We start from the raw sequence: 16,473 nt of genomic DNA, 5'->3' as shown, positions 1-16,473 counted from the left end.
GGCAGCACAGCCCCTGGCATGGCTCTCCTGTCACAGAGGCAGGAGGCCTGCTGTTTGGGGCACCTCTCCCTTCCTCTCTGTCCCTTGTTGCTCCTCCAGGTGAGAGCAGGTGGGAGATGCCAGCGGAGGGGGGGCAACCATTTCCCTCCTCCTCCCCCTCCCTCCCTGCTCTCCAGCCCCCAGCCTTGCTTCAAGAGGCAGTAACCTTCAATTGCCTGATGCAGACCCAATGGGGCTCAGGACAGCTCTCCACGGGGTCATGGTGGATGCAGACCCCCAGGAGCCAATTAATCACTGATGGGGAAGGTCCCCCTGGTATCCCTGGAATTCTCCCCTCTGATGAAAGGAGGAGTAAAGGTCCTTCCCAGGCCCTCTTGTGGCTGTTGCTGGCCAGTGACCTGCATGTCCACCTCCCTGTTAGGACCACTTCTGGCTCTAGGCCTCCCCCCGCTCTCTGGGCTGAGTCAGGAGAGGGCAGGAGAGGCCACTCACCTGCTCAGAGCCCTGGGAAATGAGGCTGGGGGAAAGGCTCCGGGGGGGGGGTCCTTGAGCCTCACGAGGTCTGCCTGAACCCCCTTTGGGCCAGATGCCTCCTCCCTCCCACAAAGGACCCTGGGCCAGGAAGAGAGCATGGAAGCCGCTTGGCCTCTGTCCGAGCACCTGAACTTCTCTCCCTCCCTTCTCCCTTTCAGCCAGTCTGCCCCCCTGCTTCCTAAGGCCCTCGTGCCCCATCCTGCCCCAGGGGAAGGAGAGAGAGAGAAAGGGGGAGCACAGGTGAACCCCTTCCAGCCCCGCAAAAGAGCCCCTTCTGGGCACTGCGCCCGAGCGCTTCCTGGGCCCCTCACAGCCTCTCCTGCTGGGCTGGTCAGAGACCTGGTGGGTTCTTCCACACACCTGCTTGTGGCAGGGAAGCCACCTGTCTCCTTGTTTTGTGGGAGCCTGTAACCCTAACCCTCCGCCCCCTTTCCTTGCTCACAGCTGTGTGTTTTGTGCCCAGTGCTTCATTGCCTGCTGTGTGCACCTCCTCTCCCAGCCACTGTGGCCTTTGCTCTCGGGTGGGCAATGGAGCGGCTGTTGGGGTGACTTTTGCCATGAGGCCCAACCGAGCCTCCTTTGCAAGGTATGTCCTGGGGCCTCACCAGCAGTCCTCTTCTTACAAACGTTCGTTTGGTGACCAAAGTAACAACGGTACTGAAAAAAAGTGACCTATGAGACTGTTTTTCACATTTACGTCCATTGCAGCCTCCCCTGGTCATGGGATCAAAATTCAGAGGCTTGGCAATTGGCTCATATTTATGACGGTTTCACGTCCCGAGGTCACGTGATCCCCTTTAGCGATTTTCTGACAGGCAATGGGAGGACCAGATTCACTTAGCAACTGATTTACTTAACAACCGTGGCAAGAAAGGTTATGAAATGGGGCAAAATTTACTTAACAACTGTCTCGCTTAGCAGCGAAAATGTTGGGCTCAATTGTGGCCATAAGTCGAGGACTATCTGCATATGCCTAATATGCCAGGCTAGGGTTCTACAAGAGGTAGCTCTGGGCATTATAAAACAGGGCAAAGCCTTCAGTTGGGGGGCAGGCCATGGGGCAGCTGCTTTAACCACTGCCCCCACCTGTCGCCCTACATGCCATTGTGATGAGGCTCTGGTGGCATTTCACCTCCTCTGACGCCCAGGGATTCTCTGGTGCCAGGGCCACTTAGGCTGCTGCTACTGCCGGGGCCCTGGGCGGCTGGTGGTGCCCCAAGAGTTCTGCCCTACATCCCTTCCACCTCAGGGCCAGGGGCTGGGGGGAGAAACAGGGGTGCGCATGCATGGAAAGGGGGTGGGACAGGGAATCGGGGAGGCAGCAGGTGCCGAGGGTGTCCCTGCACAAACGTCAACACACAAGGATGTTGTGGTTGTGGAGCAGCTGTGCAGGTGCTTAAGGTGTCTTTGAAGATGCTTGCAGCTGTTCACCCCAAAAGGGGATAGGCGGAGGGGCAGCTAGGGGTCACAGCCTTGGGGGCTCCTCTTCCTTAAAACCGAGGAAGCTGCTGCACCTGTGAACGGGGGGGGGCTCTAGGAGAGGGGGGGCTATGGCCAGGGCAGCATACGGGGGGGGGGGAGAGGAAGGGGAGGGGAGAGGTTCAAGGCAGACTTGAGGTGGCTGAAAGGGGGGGACAAGGCCTCCATTTCTTCTCCAGAAAGAGGCGGGCAAGCAAAGGAGGGCCTGGGGGTGCCCTCCTGCCCCCTCCCCCTTCTGTCCTCAGGGCATTCTGGACTGGCAGGCAATTCTGAACCGTTTTGGGAGTCAGGCAGCCACAAGGACACTTCTGCCCCCAGAGCTAAGTGTGAACTCTATTGAAGCCGAGGATGCCACCGGTTCAACATTTGCCAGGAGCAGCCACGGTGGCCAAGGGCAGCTTGGGGCCACTTGGGTGGCAAGAGGCATTGGTGTTGAAAAGGTTGTGCGGAAACATCGCATGCTCGTCAGGGCTGCGCTCCGGAAAAGCCAAACTTCCAGGTTCTAGCACGCATGTGGACCCAACTATCAGCTGGCTGCCATGCATGCGCACACCACTTTTTGGCACTATCATGCACGAGGACAGCTGATTGTTAAACTTGCATGCACACCAGAACCTGGAAGACAAACAGGAAAGGCCACACATGCCGGGCAGCATGGTTTCACTTGCCACTTTGGGCACGCGTGCCATAGGTTCACCATCCAGGGCATGTGTTCTCTCCCCCCCCCAACCCATGTTGCTTAGTAACTGGTTTCACAGGACTCTGCTGCCCTCCGGTGGACACTGCTGAAGCTGGCAAGCTCTGCCTCCCCCCCCTCCTGAAGCAACCCATCTTGAGCGTCTGTTCCCAGCCAGATGGCAATCCAGTCAAGCAGAAACAGGCACCAGGGCGGTTGTGCAAGTGAGCCACCCCTGCTGCCCACCTTGTCTCTGACTCACCCTCTGCAGCAAATCTGCAGCTGAGGCTCTGCCACAACTTTAAAAATGGCCAAGATGGGAAGAGTGTTTTCAGAAGACACAAATCCTCCTTAGAGGACAACATGGCCTACACGGGCTCGGCCATTGGGCTAGGCCTGGGAGGAGGAAGGCCAGCGCCCAGTCCTTGTGTGCCCAGGTCAAGATCTGGGATCCCAGCTGAATGTCAGCCGGCAGGGGGAGGCAGCAGGAAGAAGCCAAATGCAATTAGTGGAAGCATTGCAGGCGGATTTGTGGAAGGTGGGGGGGGGGGCAATAGTCCCATTGACCTTCAGGACAGTCCGGTCTCTCTTCTCCCATTTGGTCACTAGACTCGAGAGAGAGAGACGGAGCGAAAGCTTCCAGGATGATCAGGAGCTTCAACACCAACCCTGCGAGCAAGTCTTAAAGAAGGCTGGAATTGCCCAAGAGAAGGCAGAGGGGAGGGGTCTGCAAACATCTAGGACTGTCTTGGGCCAAGGGGCGCAGATCCTTCTCCATGGAAACAGAGAGAAGAGAAATCAGTCAGATTTTTATGGTGCAAAAGCTGTAAATCACCACCACCTACTCCTTGGGAACAGTAGCTTCCCACTCATCAAATGCTTTCAAAGTGTGTTGGTTGAGTGTGGCTGTCAAGGACTGTTTAGCTGACCTTTAAGTGCCCTTCCAACTCAAACTCTGTATGAACCAGCGAGGTCAGTGTTGGCAGCACTCTTCTCTTTGGTCTGTGGTGTACAAGTGGACCAAATACTGCAGGGGGAGGAGGCCACATCAGATCAACTTGCCAATAGAAAACTCCACTCCCGTCAAGACTGGCAGCTTTTGCCCTAAACGAATTGCCGGGTTCCATTTTTTTGAAAAACCAGGCGGTGTTTCATAAAGCCAAAGGGATGTTGACCGTTACAGCTGCCCACACGTATCTGAGGAAAGGAAGGGCTGGAGAAGAGCAGCCAACCCTTCAGGGCCAGCATGAGCCAGCCAATGTGATCTTGGGCTTCACCAACAGAGGTAAAATATTGAGCTCTGGGAAGGGATCGGTGCTCCATGCTGCCGTGGTCAGATTAGCCTTGGAATCCTGTGACCGGTTCTGTTCCTCACCATAAAAGGAGGACCCTGAGGAACTGGGAAGAGGGCAGAGAAGATGGGGAGGGTCTTGGAAGCTAAAGGCATCTTTAGCCTCCAGAGAGGACGCCCTCCCAGCCTTGAAGGGCTCTCCCAGGGAAGCGGGAGTTTGATTTATTCAATGCTTGTGCCTCCCATCGCTCCCTCCCAGGGTTTTTCTCCAGAGCTCCTGACCGGCAGCCCAAAACCAGGGAGACTTCCCTGACTCTGGAGGCCCCTCCTTGGCCCCGAGAGGGCTCAGACCCACAGGCCTTTGTCTGGGATGCTCTGAAGGATGCTTGTGCTGGCAGAGGGTTGGACTAGATGACCTCCCAAGTCCCGTCCAACACTAGAATCCTGACAGACACACCCTCACACACAGGCACACGCACACAGCGCAAGGCAAGAGAGGAGCCCCAGGGAAGAAGGGCCACTTGGACTCCGTCCCGGCAGCGCTTGGGAGAAAAATGCTGGTTTTGCAGCGGGGCCCACGAGACCCCTCCCCCGAGCTCCCCCCTGCCTCTTAGCTGACGACCCCTCCCCCCGTTTTCCAGAACAGAACAAGGCGGGCTGGAAACGGAGCAGGAGCCCCGCGGGGAAGGGACGCTCCGCCCCTCCCGACAGGAGCCCCGCCCCCTCGGCTGCCTCTTTCGAAGGGAGAAAGCCCCGCCTTCCCCGGGCATGCGCTCTTTCCCGCCGCGCCTGGAGGGGGCGCCCGCACTTCCGGCTGGCCCACCCTCCGTTTCCGGGAGGCGGAAGATGGCGGCGCCGGGGTCGCGCGCGTGTCTCCCGGGCGGCGGCGGCGGCGGCGGGATGGGGCGGACGGTGCTGGTGCGGGGGCTGCCCCCCTCGGCCCGCGCCGCCGACCTGGAGCGGGAGTTCGGGCAGGCGGGGCCGGTGCGGCGGGCGGTGGTCGTGACGGCGCCCGGTGAGCGGAGGGGGGACGGGCGGGAGCCCCGGGAGAGACCCCCCCCCCTTCCTGCTCCTCTGACGGGGCGGCCTGGTCGTTGCAGGCGGAGAGACGTGCACCGGGCTGGGCTTCGTCAGCTTCTCCCTGCCGGAGGACGCGCAGCGGGCCCTGAGCGAGATCCGCATCTTCGGCGGCCGCCGGGTCAGCCTGGCGCTGGCGCGGCCCAAGAAGAAGCGGAGGGCGGCAGGGGAAGGCGAAGGCGAAGGCGAAGGTGAGCGGCTGGAGGGTGGTCGGTTCCGCGGCGGCTGCGGAGCTTTCTGGGCCTTTGGGGGGTCTCCTTCCCCCCTCCTCACTCGCCCGGCCTCTCTCCCTCCCTCCCCCCCCAGAGGCCCCCCGGGAAGCGCCGGATCCCCCCAAGGCCAGGGCGCCCCCCAAGAAGGCCCGGCTGATCGTCCGCAACCTCAGCTTCAAGGTAGGAGGGGGCGGCTGCCCTGCCCGGGTTTAGGGCGACCCCCGCGCTCTTCGCCCTTGAACCCCTTCGGCTTTTGTGGTCCCTCGCAGTGCACGGAAGAGGAGCTGAAGAGCGCCTTCGCTGCCTTCGGGACGGTCCTGGAAGCCTCCCTGCCCAGGAAGCCCGGTAGGTGGGCGGGGGATCCGGGAGGGAGGGAAGATCCTGGGGGAGGCTTGCCAGGGCTGAAGGCTCTCTTGCTGGATCCTCTTTCCCTCTGGGTGGTTTGCATGATGTGCGGCTCTTCCAGTAGCTTTCATAGATTAGCCTTTCGCCCAGATTAGTTTCTACTGGCGTGAAGGTTGGGGAGATCTGTGTTCAGTGGGTGAATGCAGGAGGCTCCCTGCTGTGGGTTAGGGGCCGCTTTGCTTTGCCCCCGTCCCTCTGCGGGGCAGAAGCTGCAGCTCCTGGGATGCAGGGAAGGAGCCGGCCTGGGGAAGGTGTGAGTGCGTGGCGTAAGAGGGGGCTTTGCCTTCCAGATGGGAAGCTCCGGGGCTTTGCCTTCGTGCAGTTCAGGAATGTCCTGGAGGCAGGAAAAGCCCTGAAGGGGATGAACATGAAGGAGATCAAAGGTGAGTCCCTGCAGCCTCTTCAGGGTCTGGGTAGGCATCTGTCCTCTCGTGCTGAGGGGCTCCCTGAGGGCCAGGAAGCCTTGGAGGGAGAATTTGCCCTCTTCCCTTCCCTGCAGGGCTTGAGGGTCAGCAGCACGAAGGGGTCCTGGATAAGAGGAACTCGTGCTGAACACTGAGGGAAAGAACGACGGGGCTTTATGGGAAGGGGGAAAGCTGGGATTTTTACAGAAGTCGAGGGCTGCAGGGCGGGAATTCCCAGGGACGTGAGCAAGTTCTATGGTTAGGCCAAATTGGGGTGGGGGGATCCCTAATTGTGGAGGGAGAGATGGGGTTTCTTCAGGTTGCCATTCCCCTTGGGCCATGCTGTGGGGAGACCTGTTTTGCAGAGGGCTCTGCCTGCTGCAGGGAGGGTCAGTGTGGGTCAGTGGGCAAGGAGGGGAGATGGCGATGGCCCTGCTCACTGGAAAGGCGGCAGGAGTCCCCATGTGACCTGCTTCCCCCTCTGCAGTGGCCCTTGCCATCTTGCTGAGGCTTGGCAGCTGAGTAGGGCAGCCCTTAAGAGGGTTGAAGGCAGGCGAGAGATGGATGACCTTTGGTCCTCCCATGGAAGCATCACCTGAGTCTGGGGCCTCTGGCCCTGTAGTAGCCCCTCTTCCAGCCAGCCTCAGTGGTCTCCTTACTCTCTGCAGAGCGTCCAGTGGCCGTGGATTGGGCTGTGGCCCGGGAGAAGTACCAGGCTGCGCAGGCAGAAGGCGTCCCTGCTGGTGAGTGGCCGTCTTGTGTGAATCAGGGTGGGCTTAAGGCCGGGGGGGTGGGGGGTGGGTCTCTTCTGTCCTTCCACTCTTTTGCCTCCTCACTGTAAAATGACTTTGGGTGTTTTGCAGCCAGATTTTGGTGTGGCTGCTTCACACATGTCGCTGTGACCAAATAAGCCCATCCTGGTTTGACACGAGGGCCGCCTGGCCATCAGAAGGTCTCCTCACGTTCTTTGTCCGCCCGCAGGGAAGAAAGCCCAGCCGGAAGGTGCGGGTGGGAGTGAAGAGAACCCAGGGAGGCCAGAGGCTACTGGGCCCGGCAGGCCCAGCAGGTAAGGCCCAGGGAGCCTGGGGTGGCCATGCTGGTGACAGGACCAGGGCTTTGCTGGTGGTGACCTGGGGCTGCTTTCTCGAGGACGGAGGGAAGTTGCAAAGCTCTGCACCTTCCTCTCCTCACCCAAAGCCAGTGCATTCCCCCCCCCCCCCGGTTTTGCCCCCCAGAAACGCTCTCTTCCTGATCCCTTTTGACCAGGCTCTCCTTCTAGGGACCCTCCAGGTCCTGCTGTGGAGAGTGAAGACGAAGAGCAGGAGATCAGCTCTACGGAGCAGGAGGAGGAACTGGGCGAGGCTGGGAGTTCTGAAGAGGAGGAGGAGGAGGAGGAGGAGGAGGAGGAGAGCAATGAGGAAGAGGGAGGAGGAGGGGCAGGTCAGTTGGTTTATTCAGATGCTTTGAGGGGGGATGGGGTGAGGAGGGTCTGCACACATAGAATCAACTTATACTTGGAGCAGCAGAAGATGACCCTGGACAGGTAGTCCTCGACTTATGACCACAATGGAGCCCAACATTTCCATTGCTAAGCAGGACAGTTGTGAGTTTTGCCCTATTTTGCAACCCTTCTAGATCATGTGATCGCAGGGATGATGCAATGGTTAAGTGTGAAAAATGGTTCTGAGTCTCTTTTTTTCGGTGCTGTTGTAACTTTGAACAGTCACTAAGTGAATGGTTGCAAGTCAAGGGTTCCCTATATTAGGCTGGTGGGGGGTCCTTCTAGGGGATTCCACCCTTGCTGGGGTCTTGTTTCGTTATCCTGCCTGGTGGCTTTCTAAGGACACCTCCTGGGGTCCCCCTTTGCCAAAACAGGCTCACTTACCAGCCTCCCTTGCCAAGCTCAGCTGCTGGGGAACGGGGGTGGTGGGGGCAGCCGGGCCTCTGTGGAGGGTCCCGGGGCAGGAGGGGTGATATCTGCACCCCGGGAGTTTTAGCGCCCATTTCTGTGGCTTTCTCCCTCACCTGCCTGTGGGGTCTCACCTGCCTCCCTCTCGTTGCAGGGGAAGGGAAGGACCCCGGCCCAAAGCAGAAGCAGCGCTGCTCTGATGTTGCAGAGGGCCGGACTGTCTTCCTCAGGTGGGTCTGAGGGGCGGCCTGGGGGGCTTAGAGGGTTGCTGTGCTGCAGCCCCAAAGGGCCGCCTGTCCAGGGAAGCCCCCAGCCCTGCAGCCTATGGCCACGCTTGGCAGCAACACGAAAACTGCTGGGCAGACCTGGCAGCCGCCTCCCTCCAGCCACCCGGGGGAGGGGGGAGAGTCAGGACAGGTGTGGAGGGAGCCGTCTCTGTTACACCCCCCCCCCCCAGGAACTTGTCCTTTGACACGGAAGAGGAAGAGCTGGGGGAGCTGCTGGAGCAGTTCGGGGACCTGAAATACATCCGGATTGTGTTGCACCCCGAGACAGAGCACTCCAAAGGTGAGTGGGCTTGCAGACCCCATCCCCTCACTTGCCCATGGGGAAGACCCCCACACTCCTTCGGTTACCCATTCCCCCATGGGAGGAAAAACACGGGCCAAAATGGGTCTTTTCCTTGCACGCCTCCCCCCCCCTCACCTGCAGGGGCAGTTCAGAAGCCCCCTCCAGCTTTTCCTGCCTGCCTTCCTCCAATGCCCCCCCTTTGCCCTCCTCAGGCTGTGCCTTTGCCCAGTTTGCCACTCGAGAAGCTGCCCAGAATTGTCTGCAGAGGGCGCAGGAGGGGACTGAGGTGAGAGCGGGACCCTGTGGGGCAATGAGGAGGGCTTCCCCCTTTGAACTCACAGAAGCTCCTTCGCGGGGTGCCTTCCCCTCATCTTGTTTTTCTCCCTACAAGGGTTGCGGGCTTCATCTGGGGGGCCGCCGTCTCCGGGTGGACCTGGCCGTCAGCCGTGAGGAAGCCCAGCAGCTGCGAAGTCCAAAACCCCCCAAGCCCACCGGCACCCGCAACCTCTACCTGGCCCGGGAAGGCTGTGAGTGGGTGCCCCCCTTGTCCCCAGGGCTCCTGGGCACAGCCCTGCCTGGGGAGGAGAAGGGCACAAGAGAGAGTTCTCAGGGACTGGGAGCTTGACCTCTGGCCAGCTGCAGCTCCAGTGCCCCCCCCCCCCCCCCCCCCCGGGCCAGCCTCACCTTCCTTTTCCTTCTGCAGTGATCCGGGCTGGCACGAAAGCAGCCGAGGGGGTCAGTGCTGCCGACATGGCCAAAAGGACCCGGGTGAGTGGGCCCCCGTGCCAGTTCTCACCCGTTGCTCTTAAGGGCACTTGGGCAGCCTTCCTGAGGTGTCCAGGAAGACTCTCTGCCCCCAGGGGCTCTGGAAGCCAACCTCGCTCGGGGGAGTTTGGGGTGGGAGGCCGGTCCGGGGAAAGGGATGCACGGGGCTGGTTGCACGGACCGGCAGAGCTGTGATGGGGTGTCCCCCGTCCCCCTGGCAGTTTGAGGAGCTGAAGCGGCTGAAGCTGAAGGACCAGAACATCTTCGTGTCCCAGACGAGGCTCTGCGTCCACAACCTGCCCAAGAGTGTGGATGGGGCTGCTCTGCGGAGGATCATGCTGCAGGCGGCGGGTGGCGGCTCCCCTGGCGCCAGGATCAAGGAGGTGAGCCTGCCTCGACCTCTCCAGGGAGCGCCCCCCCCTTCTGCTGCCATGACGGGGCCTGGGCTTGGCTTCTCCCGGGGAGCTTGGCAGCAGCTGCAGAGCCACAGCGCTGTTTCCGGGGCTCAGCCGAAGGAAGGCGGCTGGCGCTCCGGAGCTGGGCAGCCGAGAGTGGAGGTCCCTGGGCTTCCCTCCCACCCCTGGCCTTTCTCCGCTTCTGCAGGGCAGGAGAGTTGGGGGCACCTGATGGCTGAGTCAGGAGCCCGAGGGGTGGGGGGGCTGTCTTGCTGTGACCCCAATCTCAGAGGCTCCTTGTGGTCGTGTGACGTCCGAGGTTTCAGGCGGATTATGAAGTGGAACCTTCCCTGCAGAATCTGGGGCTCCCCTTGGCCCTTTCGGGTTGGTCCGTCAGCCTCGAGCGTCTGGAGTGGCCAACCCACCTGCTGCCTCTCCCCCCCCCCCCCAGTGCCAGGTGATGCGGGAGCTGAAGGGGCGGGGCCAGTCCCTGGGCTACGCATTTGTGGAGTTCCAGCAGCCCCAACATGCCCTGCTTGCCCTGCGCCATGTCAACAACAACCCCCAGCTCTTTGGGGACCAGAAGGTGAGTCTCTTCCCCGCCTGGTCAAGGGAGGAGCCCAGGTGAGCTCAGTTTCTCCGGAGACCCAGCGGCAGCACCGCAGGCCCGGTTCTTGCTTGGCCCAGCAGCCCCCCTTCCTCTTTTGAGGCTCCTGCACCTGTCTGGGCATCCCAAGACTGGAGACGGGCCCTTTGCGGAGGGAAGGGGGCTGGAGGTGACTGGGCCTGTGGGTTTCTGCCCGCCCCACAGAAGGATCCAGGCAAGGAAATGCGGGGAGGCCACCCCTTGAGCAGGAGGGCAGAGGTCTGGGTGCCCTTTGGCATCTGCCCCGGGGCTCAAGACGGGGCTGCTTCTCTTCCCAGCGGCCTATTGTGGAGTTCTCCCTGGAGGACCGGCGGAAGCTGAAGCTGAAGGAGCAGCGCGCTGAACGCAGCTTGGTAGGGCATCAGGGGGACCCATTCCATAGTTGCAGGGATGAAGCCACCAGCTCCCGGGCAGGCTCAGTCCCCCTTCCCTTAGAGCTCCTTAGAGCGCCCCCACGGGTCCCTGGGGTGGGGGGGGTTGTCCTCAGATTTGCATCCTGAGCTGCTGGAAGAATAAGGGGAGTCCGGCTGCAGCACCCAAAGGGAGAGGCTGGCCCAGGGCTTCGAGATGAGCTTGAGGTGGGTTGGCCACTCCAGAAGCTGGCCGGCACTAGGTGCCTCCCCCCCCCCCCCCGCCCCTTGGCTGGAGAGCTGCAGCCAGCAGTGGGAGGTGGCCGGCATGTGGTGCAGAGGCTGCTCTCCCTGCTGAGTTGGGCTGCTGGGTGACCCTTCTCTCCCTCTGGCAGCAAAAGCTGAGGCAGAAGCAAGCAGCTGCCGGGCCAGCAGGTCAGGGGCCACCGCCCGGCACTGGACAGCCAGGGGCCCCTCAGAAGCCACCCAAGGGCTCGAAGAAGGCCCCAGGGGCCAAAGGAAAGGCCGGGGGCCCTCAGGCTCCACCACAGCATAGTGGCCAGAAGAGGAAGCGACCTGGGTCTTCACCGAACCCTCAGGCCCCCGGAGGAGCCACCAGCTGGTCAGGCTTCCAGACCCGCCAGGAGCAGGAGACGGTGGAGCAGCCGGACGGCACAAAGCGGAGGAGGGTCCTGGCCCTCCCCTCCCACTGGGGACCCAAGATCAGGTAAAGGCAGCGGTGGAGGGAGCTCCAGGGTCCCTGGCATGGCCGGAGGGAGGAAGTCCTGCACCCACCCATCCACCCCTGCTCTGCCATCTAGACGGGGAAGAAACTTCCCTGGTGCTGCTTCCTGGGCTGAGGTGGGGGCTTCCTCTCGGTAGGAATCGTGACAAGGGCCAAGCGAAGAGGGCCCCTCCCAAGAAGAAGAAGGACGGGCCCAGAGAGCGGAAGGCGCCCAGAGCTGCCCCCCGGGTGAGTTGCTGGGGTCTTCTCCCATGCGGAGCCCACTTGCCTCTGTGCAGGTCATCCCCCCCCCCGGCCTTCTGAGCCTGACCCCCATTCTTTGTCTTAAGGGTCCCCAGAAGAGGCGGGCAGGACAGGGCCGGGCGGAGGTTCACTTCGAGCAGCTGGTGGAGCGGTACAAGCAGCGGATCCTGGGGGCTGGCAAAGCCCCCCTGCAGCTCAAGAAGAGCAAGTGGTTCGAGAACTGAGTTGCCCCTCCCCAAGGAAGAGAGACGGACACCCCCGTCTGGACGCTGGGAGGTCGAGTCCTGCCCTTGGGGGGGAGAGAAGGAGGAGGAGGCTCCTTGGCACTACGTGGGCGGATGTGACACATGGCCTGGGGGCAGACGGGCAGGGCAAAGAGACCCCTGGAAATGCTGGGGCCTCTCTCCCCTGGAGTGGGGGTCGGTGCCTATGGAGGAGCAGGGCAGCCACGTGCTGTGCCAGACCATCCTTGCCCTGAGGAGGGGCGGGGGATGTCGGCCCTCCCTCTGCGCTCAGCCAGCCCCAAGCGTGCAGGAAGGTCTCCCGGCAACGCGGCCCCGTGGAAGATGCGCAGGACAGGGACTGCTGGGAGGAGGAGGAGGCTCCAGGCACGTCCATCGCGTATTTGGCATCTGTTAATAAATGGCTTTCTCCCAATTGTGGTGGCTGGGAATCTCCTCCCAGGTCTGGATCACCGGATCTCTTTTCTGCCTGGGGGCGGGGGGGGGGAGGCAGTTGGAGAGGCCGTGAGCTTCTGGTTCGGAGGTTCTCCCACGGGGCCTTAAGAGGACCTCACAGCATCTACCTGTGAGCTGCCAATTTGATGCTCTTAACAGACAAACAGTAGGAAGGGTCTTCTAGAGGAGACTCTATGCCGTTTCAGACAGGTGACTGTCCAGGCTCTTCTTAAAGCCCCCAGTGACGGAGCCCCCACCACGTCTGGAGGGAGGCTGTTCCATGGGTCAATTGTTCTGTGGGGAAACCCTTCTGCTTGGAGCAAAAGGGGGGGGGGGAGGTAGTTTTTAGCCATCCGTCTGGTGTGGGGGAGGGGGAGGGGGGGCGTTAACCAGGCCTCCCACAAAGCCTCCCAGGTGCTGCTGTGATGTGAATCCAGTTTCCCCCGTTGACTCTGCTGGTCAGAAGGTTGCAAAAAAGGATCACATGACCCCGAGACATTGCGACCGTCATAAACATGAATCGGTTGCCAACTCTCTGAATTTTGATCGTGTGACTGTGGGGATGCTGCCACGGTCATAAGTGTGAAAAATGGTCATAAGTCACTTTCAGCAACTGAACAGTCACTAAATGAGCTGTCGTAAGTCGAGGACTCCTTGTAGAGGAAGCCCTCCTCTGTCTTTTGTAATCCAGTGGAAGAGGAGGAGGAGGAGACCCTCCTAGTTGGTTGTCCTCAGAATGCCTGGGACTACAAAGCTCATTCCAGAAACCCGGCCCTGGCCAGGCACCACTGGAAGAGGCGGGGCCCTGCAGCCGTCCGGGGGGGGGGGAGCTGGGGGCGGTGTGGGGTCTGTGGGAGGGGTAGACGTGGCCGTCTGAGGTCTGGCTTGGCTCTCAGCATGGGCCAGGAGGGCAGCCCTACCTGGGAGGGTTTGAGCCTGAGCACACACACACACCCCGTGCTTCCCTGCCAGTCATCCCAGCCAGCCAACTGGGAGGGGGGAGGAGGCCAGACCGGGAGGGGGGGAGGAGCTGCGCGGAGGCCTCAGGGCGGCCAAGCCAAAGTCTTGCAAAATGCCAATAAGTGGCCTAAGAGCCTCTGAGCAGGAAGCGCGGCTGGGCCACCCTCGGCCTCTGGAAAGAGTGACGCTCCGGGAAATGGTGCCAACAGATGAGCTCACCGGCTGCCCCGCGGACAGTTGTGCGGGCAGCTCTTTCCACCGCTGAAGGCTGCGGTTGGAGCCAGTAGTCTGAGGGCCACGGGGGCTCCCTGCGGCTGTCGAGGGCTGGCCGAAGCTCCGTGGCTGAGGGCAACCTCCGGCCTCTCGGCTGCTTCTGCTCCCCAATTTCCCCTTGACCCCCTTGGCCTGTTCTTGGGGGGGGGCTTATGTACTTTTGCAGGGTGCTGTCATTCTTGTGGCTCTGCATCCCGGAAGCCCTTTGGCCTTTTGGGGGCCCCTCCTGGCTCCCCCACTGTCTTCTGTCTGGGCTCCTGGCTAGCGTCCCCCTGGCCCTGCTGCCTTTCCCCCGGGGGCTCTGGGCCCCCAGGGAAGCCCCCTTCCTTACCTAGCCAGGAGCTTTGGGGCGGGAGCCGTAGCCGTGGGGGGCTGGGACCCAGAGCACCATCATCCTTTGCAGATGTCCTGGATCTTGGAAGTTTGGGCAGAGGAGCGTGTGGGTCTGGCCCTCTGCCTGCTGGCACCCCTTCTGTTGTCGGCGGCTCATCCTTATAATGCAAAACTGAAGCCCGGCTTGTCCACCGCCCTTCCCGGCGCCAGCGAAATGAGTGCAGAGCCAGCCCCGTGACCTGACTGCCCCCTTCCCCAGAGCCTTCCTCACCCGAGTGGTCCTTCCCTTTCCCGCAGCTCCTGCCCACCACGCTGCTGGGCATTCCTGTCCTCCAAGGCCAGACCCAGGTCTCTTGGGGCTGCATGGGGAGCAGGCTGACTGCAGGAGGTGCCCGGGGGGCAACCAGAGGCTCCTTCTGCACAAGGTTTCCCAGGGGGCTGACCCCTCTGAAGTCCCCGCTGGAGTGCCAAGCCTGAGGAAAGCCACCTCCGTGCCTCTCTACCAAGTGGAACCTTCTGCCGACCTGCAAAATGGAGAGCCAAGCGTCTGGTTTTGGCCCAGGGCTGAAGCAAGGCAAATGCAGACCAGAGAGCGACGGAAGGGGGCTGGCTGGCTGGCTGGCTGCCGCTGCCACCGCAGACTCTCTGATGGTGAGAGGCAGAAGCCACCTCCTGGCATCTGGAGACAGGCAGCGCTGGGGATGTTGACTTAGCTGGAGCACCCCCAGTGCCCTTCCAGGGGCTGGAGGGCTTCAGGGAGGCGGGGGTTGGGCCAGTGCTGGGCACTGGAGCACCTGCAGGTCTCTCTGGTGCCCACAAGGCCCCGGCTAGGCATGTGACTCCCTCAGTCACATGCCAGCCAACCCCCCCCCCCTCCTAGCCATGGGGGCCACCGGGGTAGATAGGTTGAGGCAGGATTTCTCTGGGTGGGTGGCTGCATCATTGGCAACCTGAGTGGGCGGGGGGGTCCAGGCCCTGCTTATTTCTGCCTGCGTTTCCTTTTGAGCTTGTTGATGGAGATAATCCAGTGCAGGGTAAGGCTGGAATTCTTCAGGGCAGCAGGAAGCAAATGGGTGCCTGGCTGGACAGCTACCTCCTGGGCCTTTCCTTGATGGCAGTTCTCTGCCTGCCCATTGGAAAGCAGAGGCTGGGGAGAATCACGGCCGCCTCCAGCAGTCCCTTCCTCTGGTGGCTCTCCCTTTGGGCAGGCCGGGGTAAGGGGCTGAGAAAGCAGAAGTCTTGCTGGGCCTCCAAGGGACACACAGCTCCCCTCGCTGTGGAGCAGAGACTGCTTGGGACTGGCGCACAGGCCGGTGGCTCGGGGAGTCCCAGAAAGGAAATGGAGAATTGCCCCTTTGGGGTGGAACGAGAAGCCCTCGTTTATGCCACCCCCTGCAACTGCAGAGGGCAAGACGGAGGGGAGGCCAGGGGGTGAGAGGCTGAGGGGGCAGGAATTCCCAAAAGGGGGATTTGTGGAAACCGGGACCCTTAAAAGACCTCTCAAATTGGGGGAACGGACTTCTGCAGGGACCAGGCTCTGAAGTCCCATGCCCGTTTCATTCTGCTTATCCTGGGCATTGATGGTTTCAACTCCTGCCCTCAAAATGAGGCTGTCGGGCTCTGCACACCAGACACAAGGAGGGTTTTTCCCCTGATGCCATCCCTCTGCTAAACAACTGATTCCCACAACAGTCATATTACCCACTAAGACTACTACTACTACCACTACTACTACTACTACTACTACTACTACTACTACTATTATTATTATTATTATTATTATTATTATTATTATTATTATTATTATTGCATCAACAGAATTGTATCACAGCGGCCAGTTGTTTCGCCGGATTTGGCATTGATTACTAGTCGGGCCCCACCGAGGGGCCTAGGACGTCGTAACGTATTTTCGTAATATACGTGCAGATCCAAGCAGTGCAGCTTTTTGCATTTGACTGATGGTGATTTTGTCAATTTTTAACTGTTTTAAATGTAATTCCAGTGCTTTTGGAATAGCACCCAGTGTGCCGATTACCACTGGAATTACCACTGCTGGTTTGTGCCATAATCGTTGAATTTCGATTTTTAAGTCCTGGTATTTTGCGACTTTTTCATGTTCCTTCTCCTCGACCCTGCTATCATCTGGTATTGCGATGTCTATGATTGTAACCTTCTTTTTCTCAACCAGTGTGATGTCTGGTGTGTTATGCGCCAGTATTTTGTCTGTTTGTATACGAAAATCCCACAGGATCTTGACCATCTGATTTTCGGTGACTTTTTCAGGTTTATGTTCACACCAGTTTGTTGTTGTTTTAATATTATAATTTTTGCACAAATTCCAGTGGATCATTTGTGCTACTGAATTGTGCCGCAATTTATAATCAGTCTGCGCGATTTTTTTACAGCAGCTGAGTATGTGGTCAACAGTTTCATCAACTTCTTTGCAGAGTCTGCATTTGGCATCATCAGAGGATTTTTCGATTTTGGCCTTAATGGCATTTCAATTCCCTCACACGCAGTGATTTTGCC

General features: G+C 60.3%; 1 protein-coding gene across 2 annotated transcripts; it reads left to right on the top strand.

Annotated features, from left to right (window-relative positions):
* The first annotated feature begins 4,795 nt into the window (after nt 1-4,795).
* Nucleotides 4,796-12,392, top strand: RBM28 (RNA binding motif protein 28). Of its 2 annotated transcripts, none has more exons than XM_081958730.1 (19): nt 4,796-4,995; nt 5,081-5,242; nt 5,364-5,449; nt 5,539-5,614; nt 5,965-6,057; nt 6,747-6,821; nt 7,060-7,144; nt 7,358-7,518; nt 8,142-8,217; nt 8,445-8,554; nt 8,770-8,843; nt 8,949-9,084; nt 9,261-9,325; nt 9,544-9,705; nt 10,169-10,303; nt 10,642-10,716; nt 11,109-11,440; nt 11,596-11,686; nt 11,788-12,392. In XM_081958730.1, the coding sequence occupies exons 1-19, from the start codon at nt 4,827-4,829 to the stop codon at nt 11,923-11,925; spliced, it is 2,301 nt and encodes a 766-aa protein (XP_081814856.1). In that variant the 5' UTR covers nt 4,796-4,826; the 3' UTR covers nt 11,926-12,392. The 2 variants fall into 2 exon arrangements, with proteins under 2 accessions (XP_081814856.1, XP_081814855.1); XM_081958729.1 differs by having other exon boundaries at nt 5,081-5,248.
* Nucleotides 12,393-16,473: the final 4,081 nt, after the last annotated feature.

Source organism: Natrix helvetica, assembly GCF_964273705.1.
Source record: "Natrix helvetica genome assembly, chromosome: 6".
NCBI lineage: Eukaryota > Metazoa > Chordata > Lepidosauria > Squamata > Natricidae > Natrix > Natrix helvetica.
The sequence above is the reverse complement of the archived record's forward strand: the minus strand, read 5'-3'. Positions and strand labels throughout refer to the sequence as shown.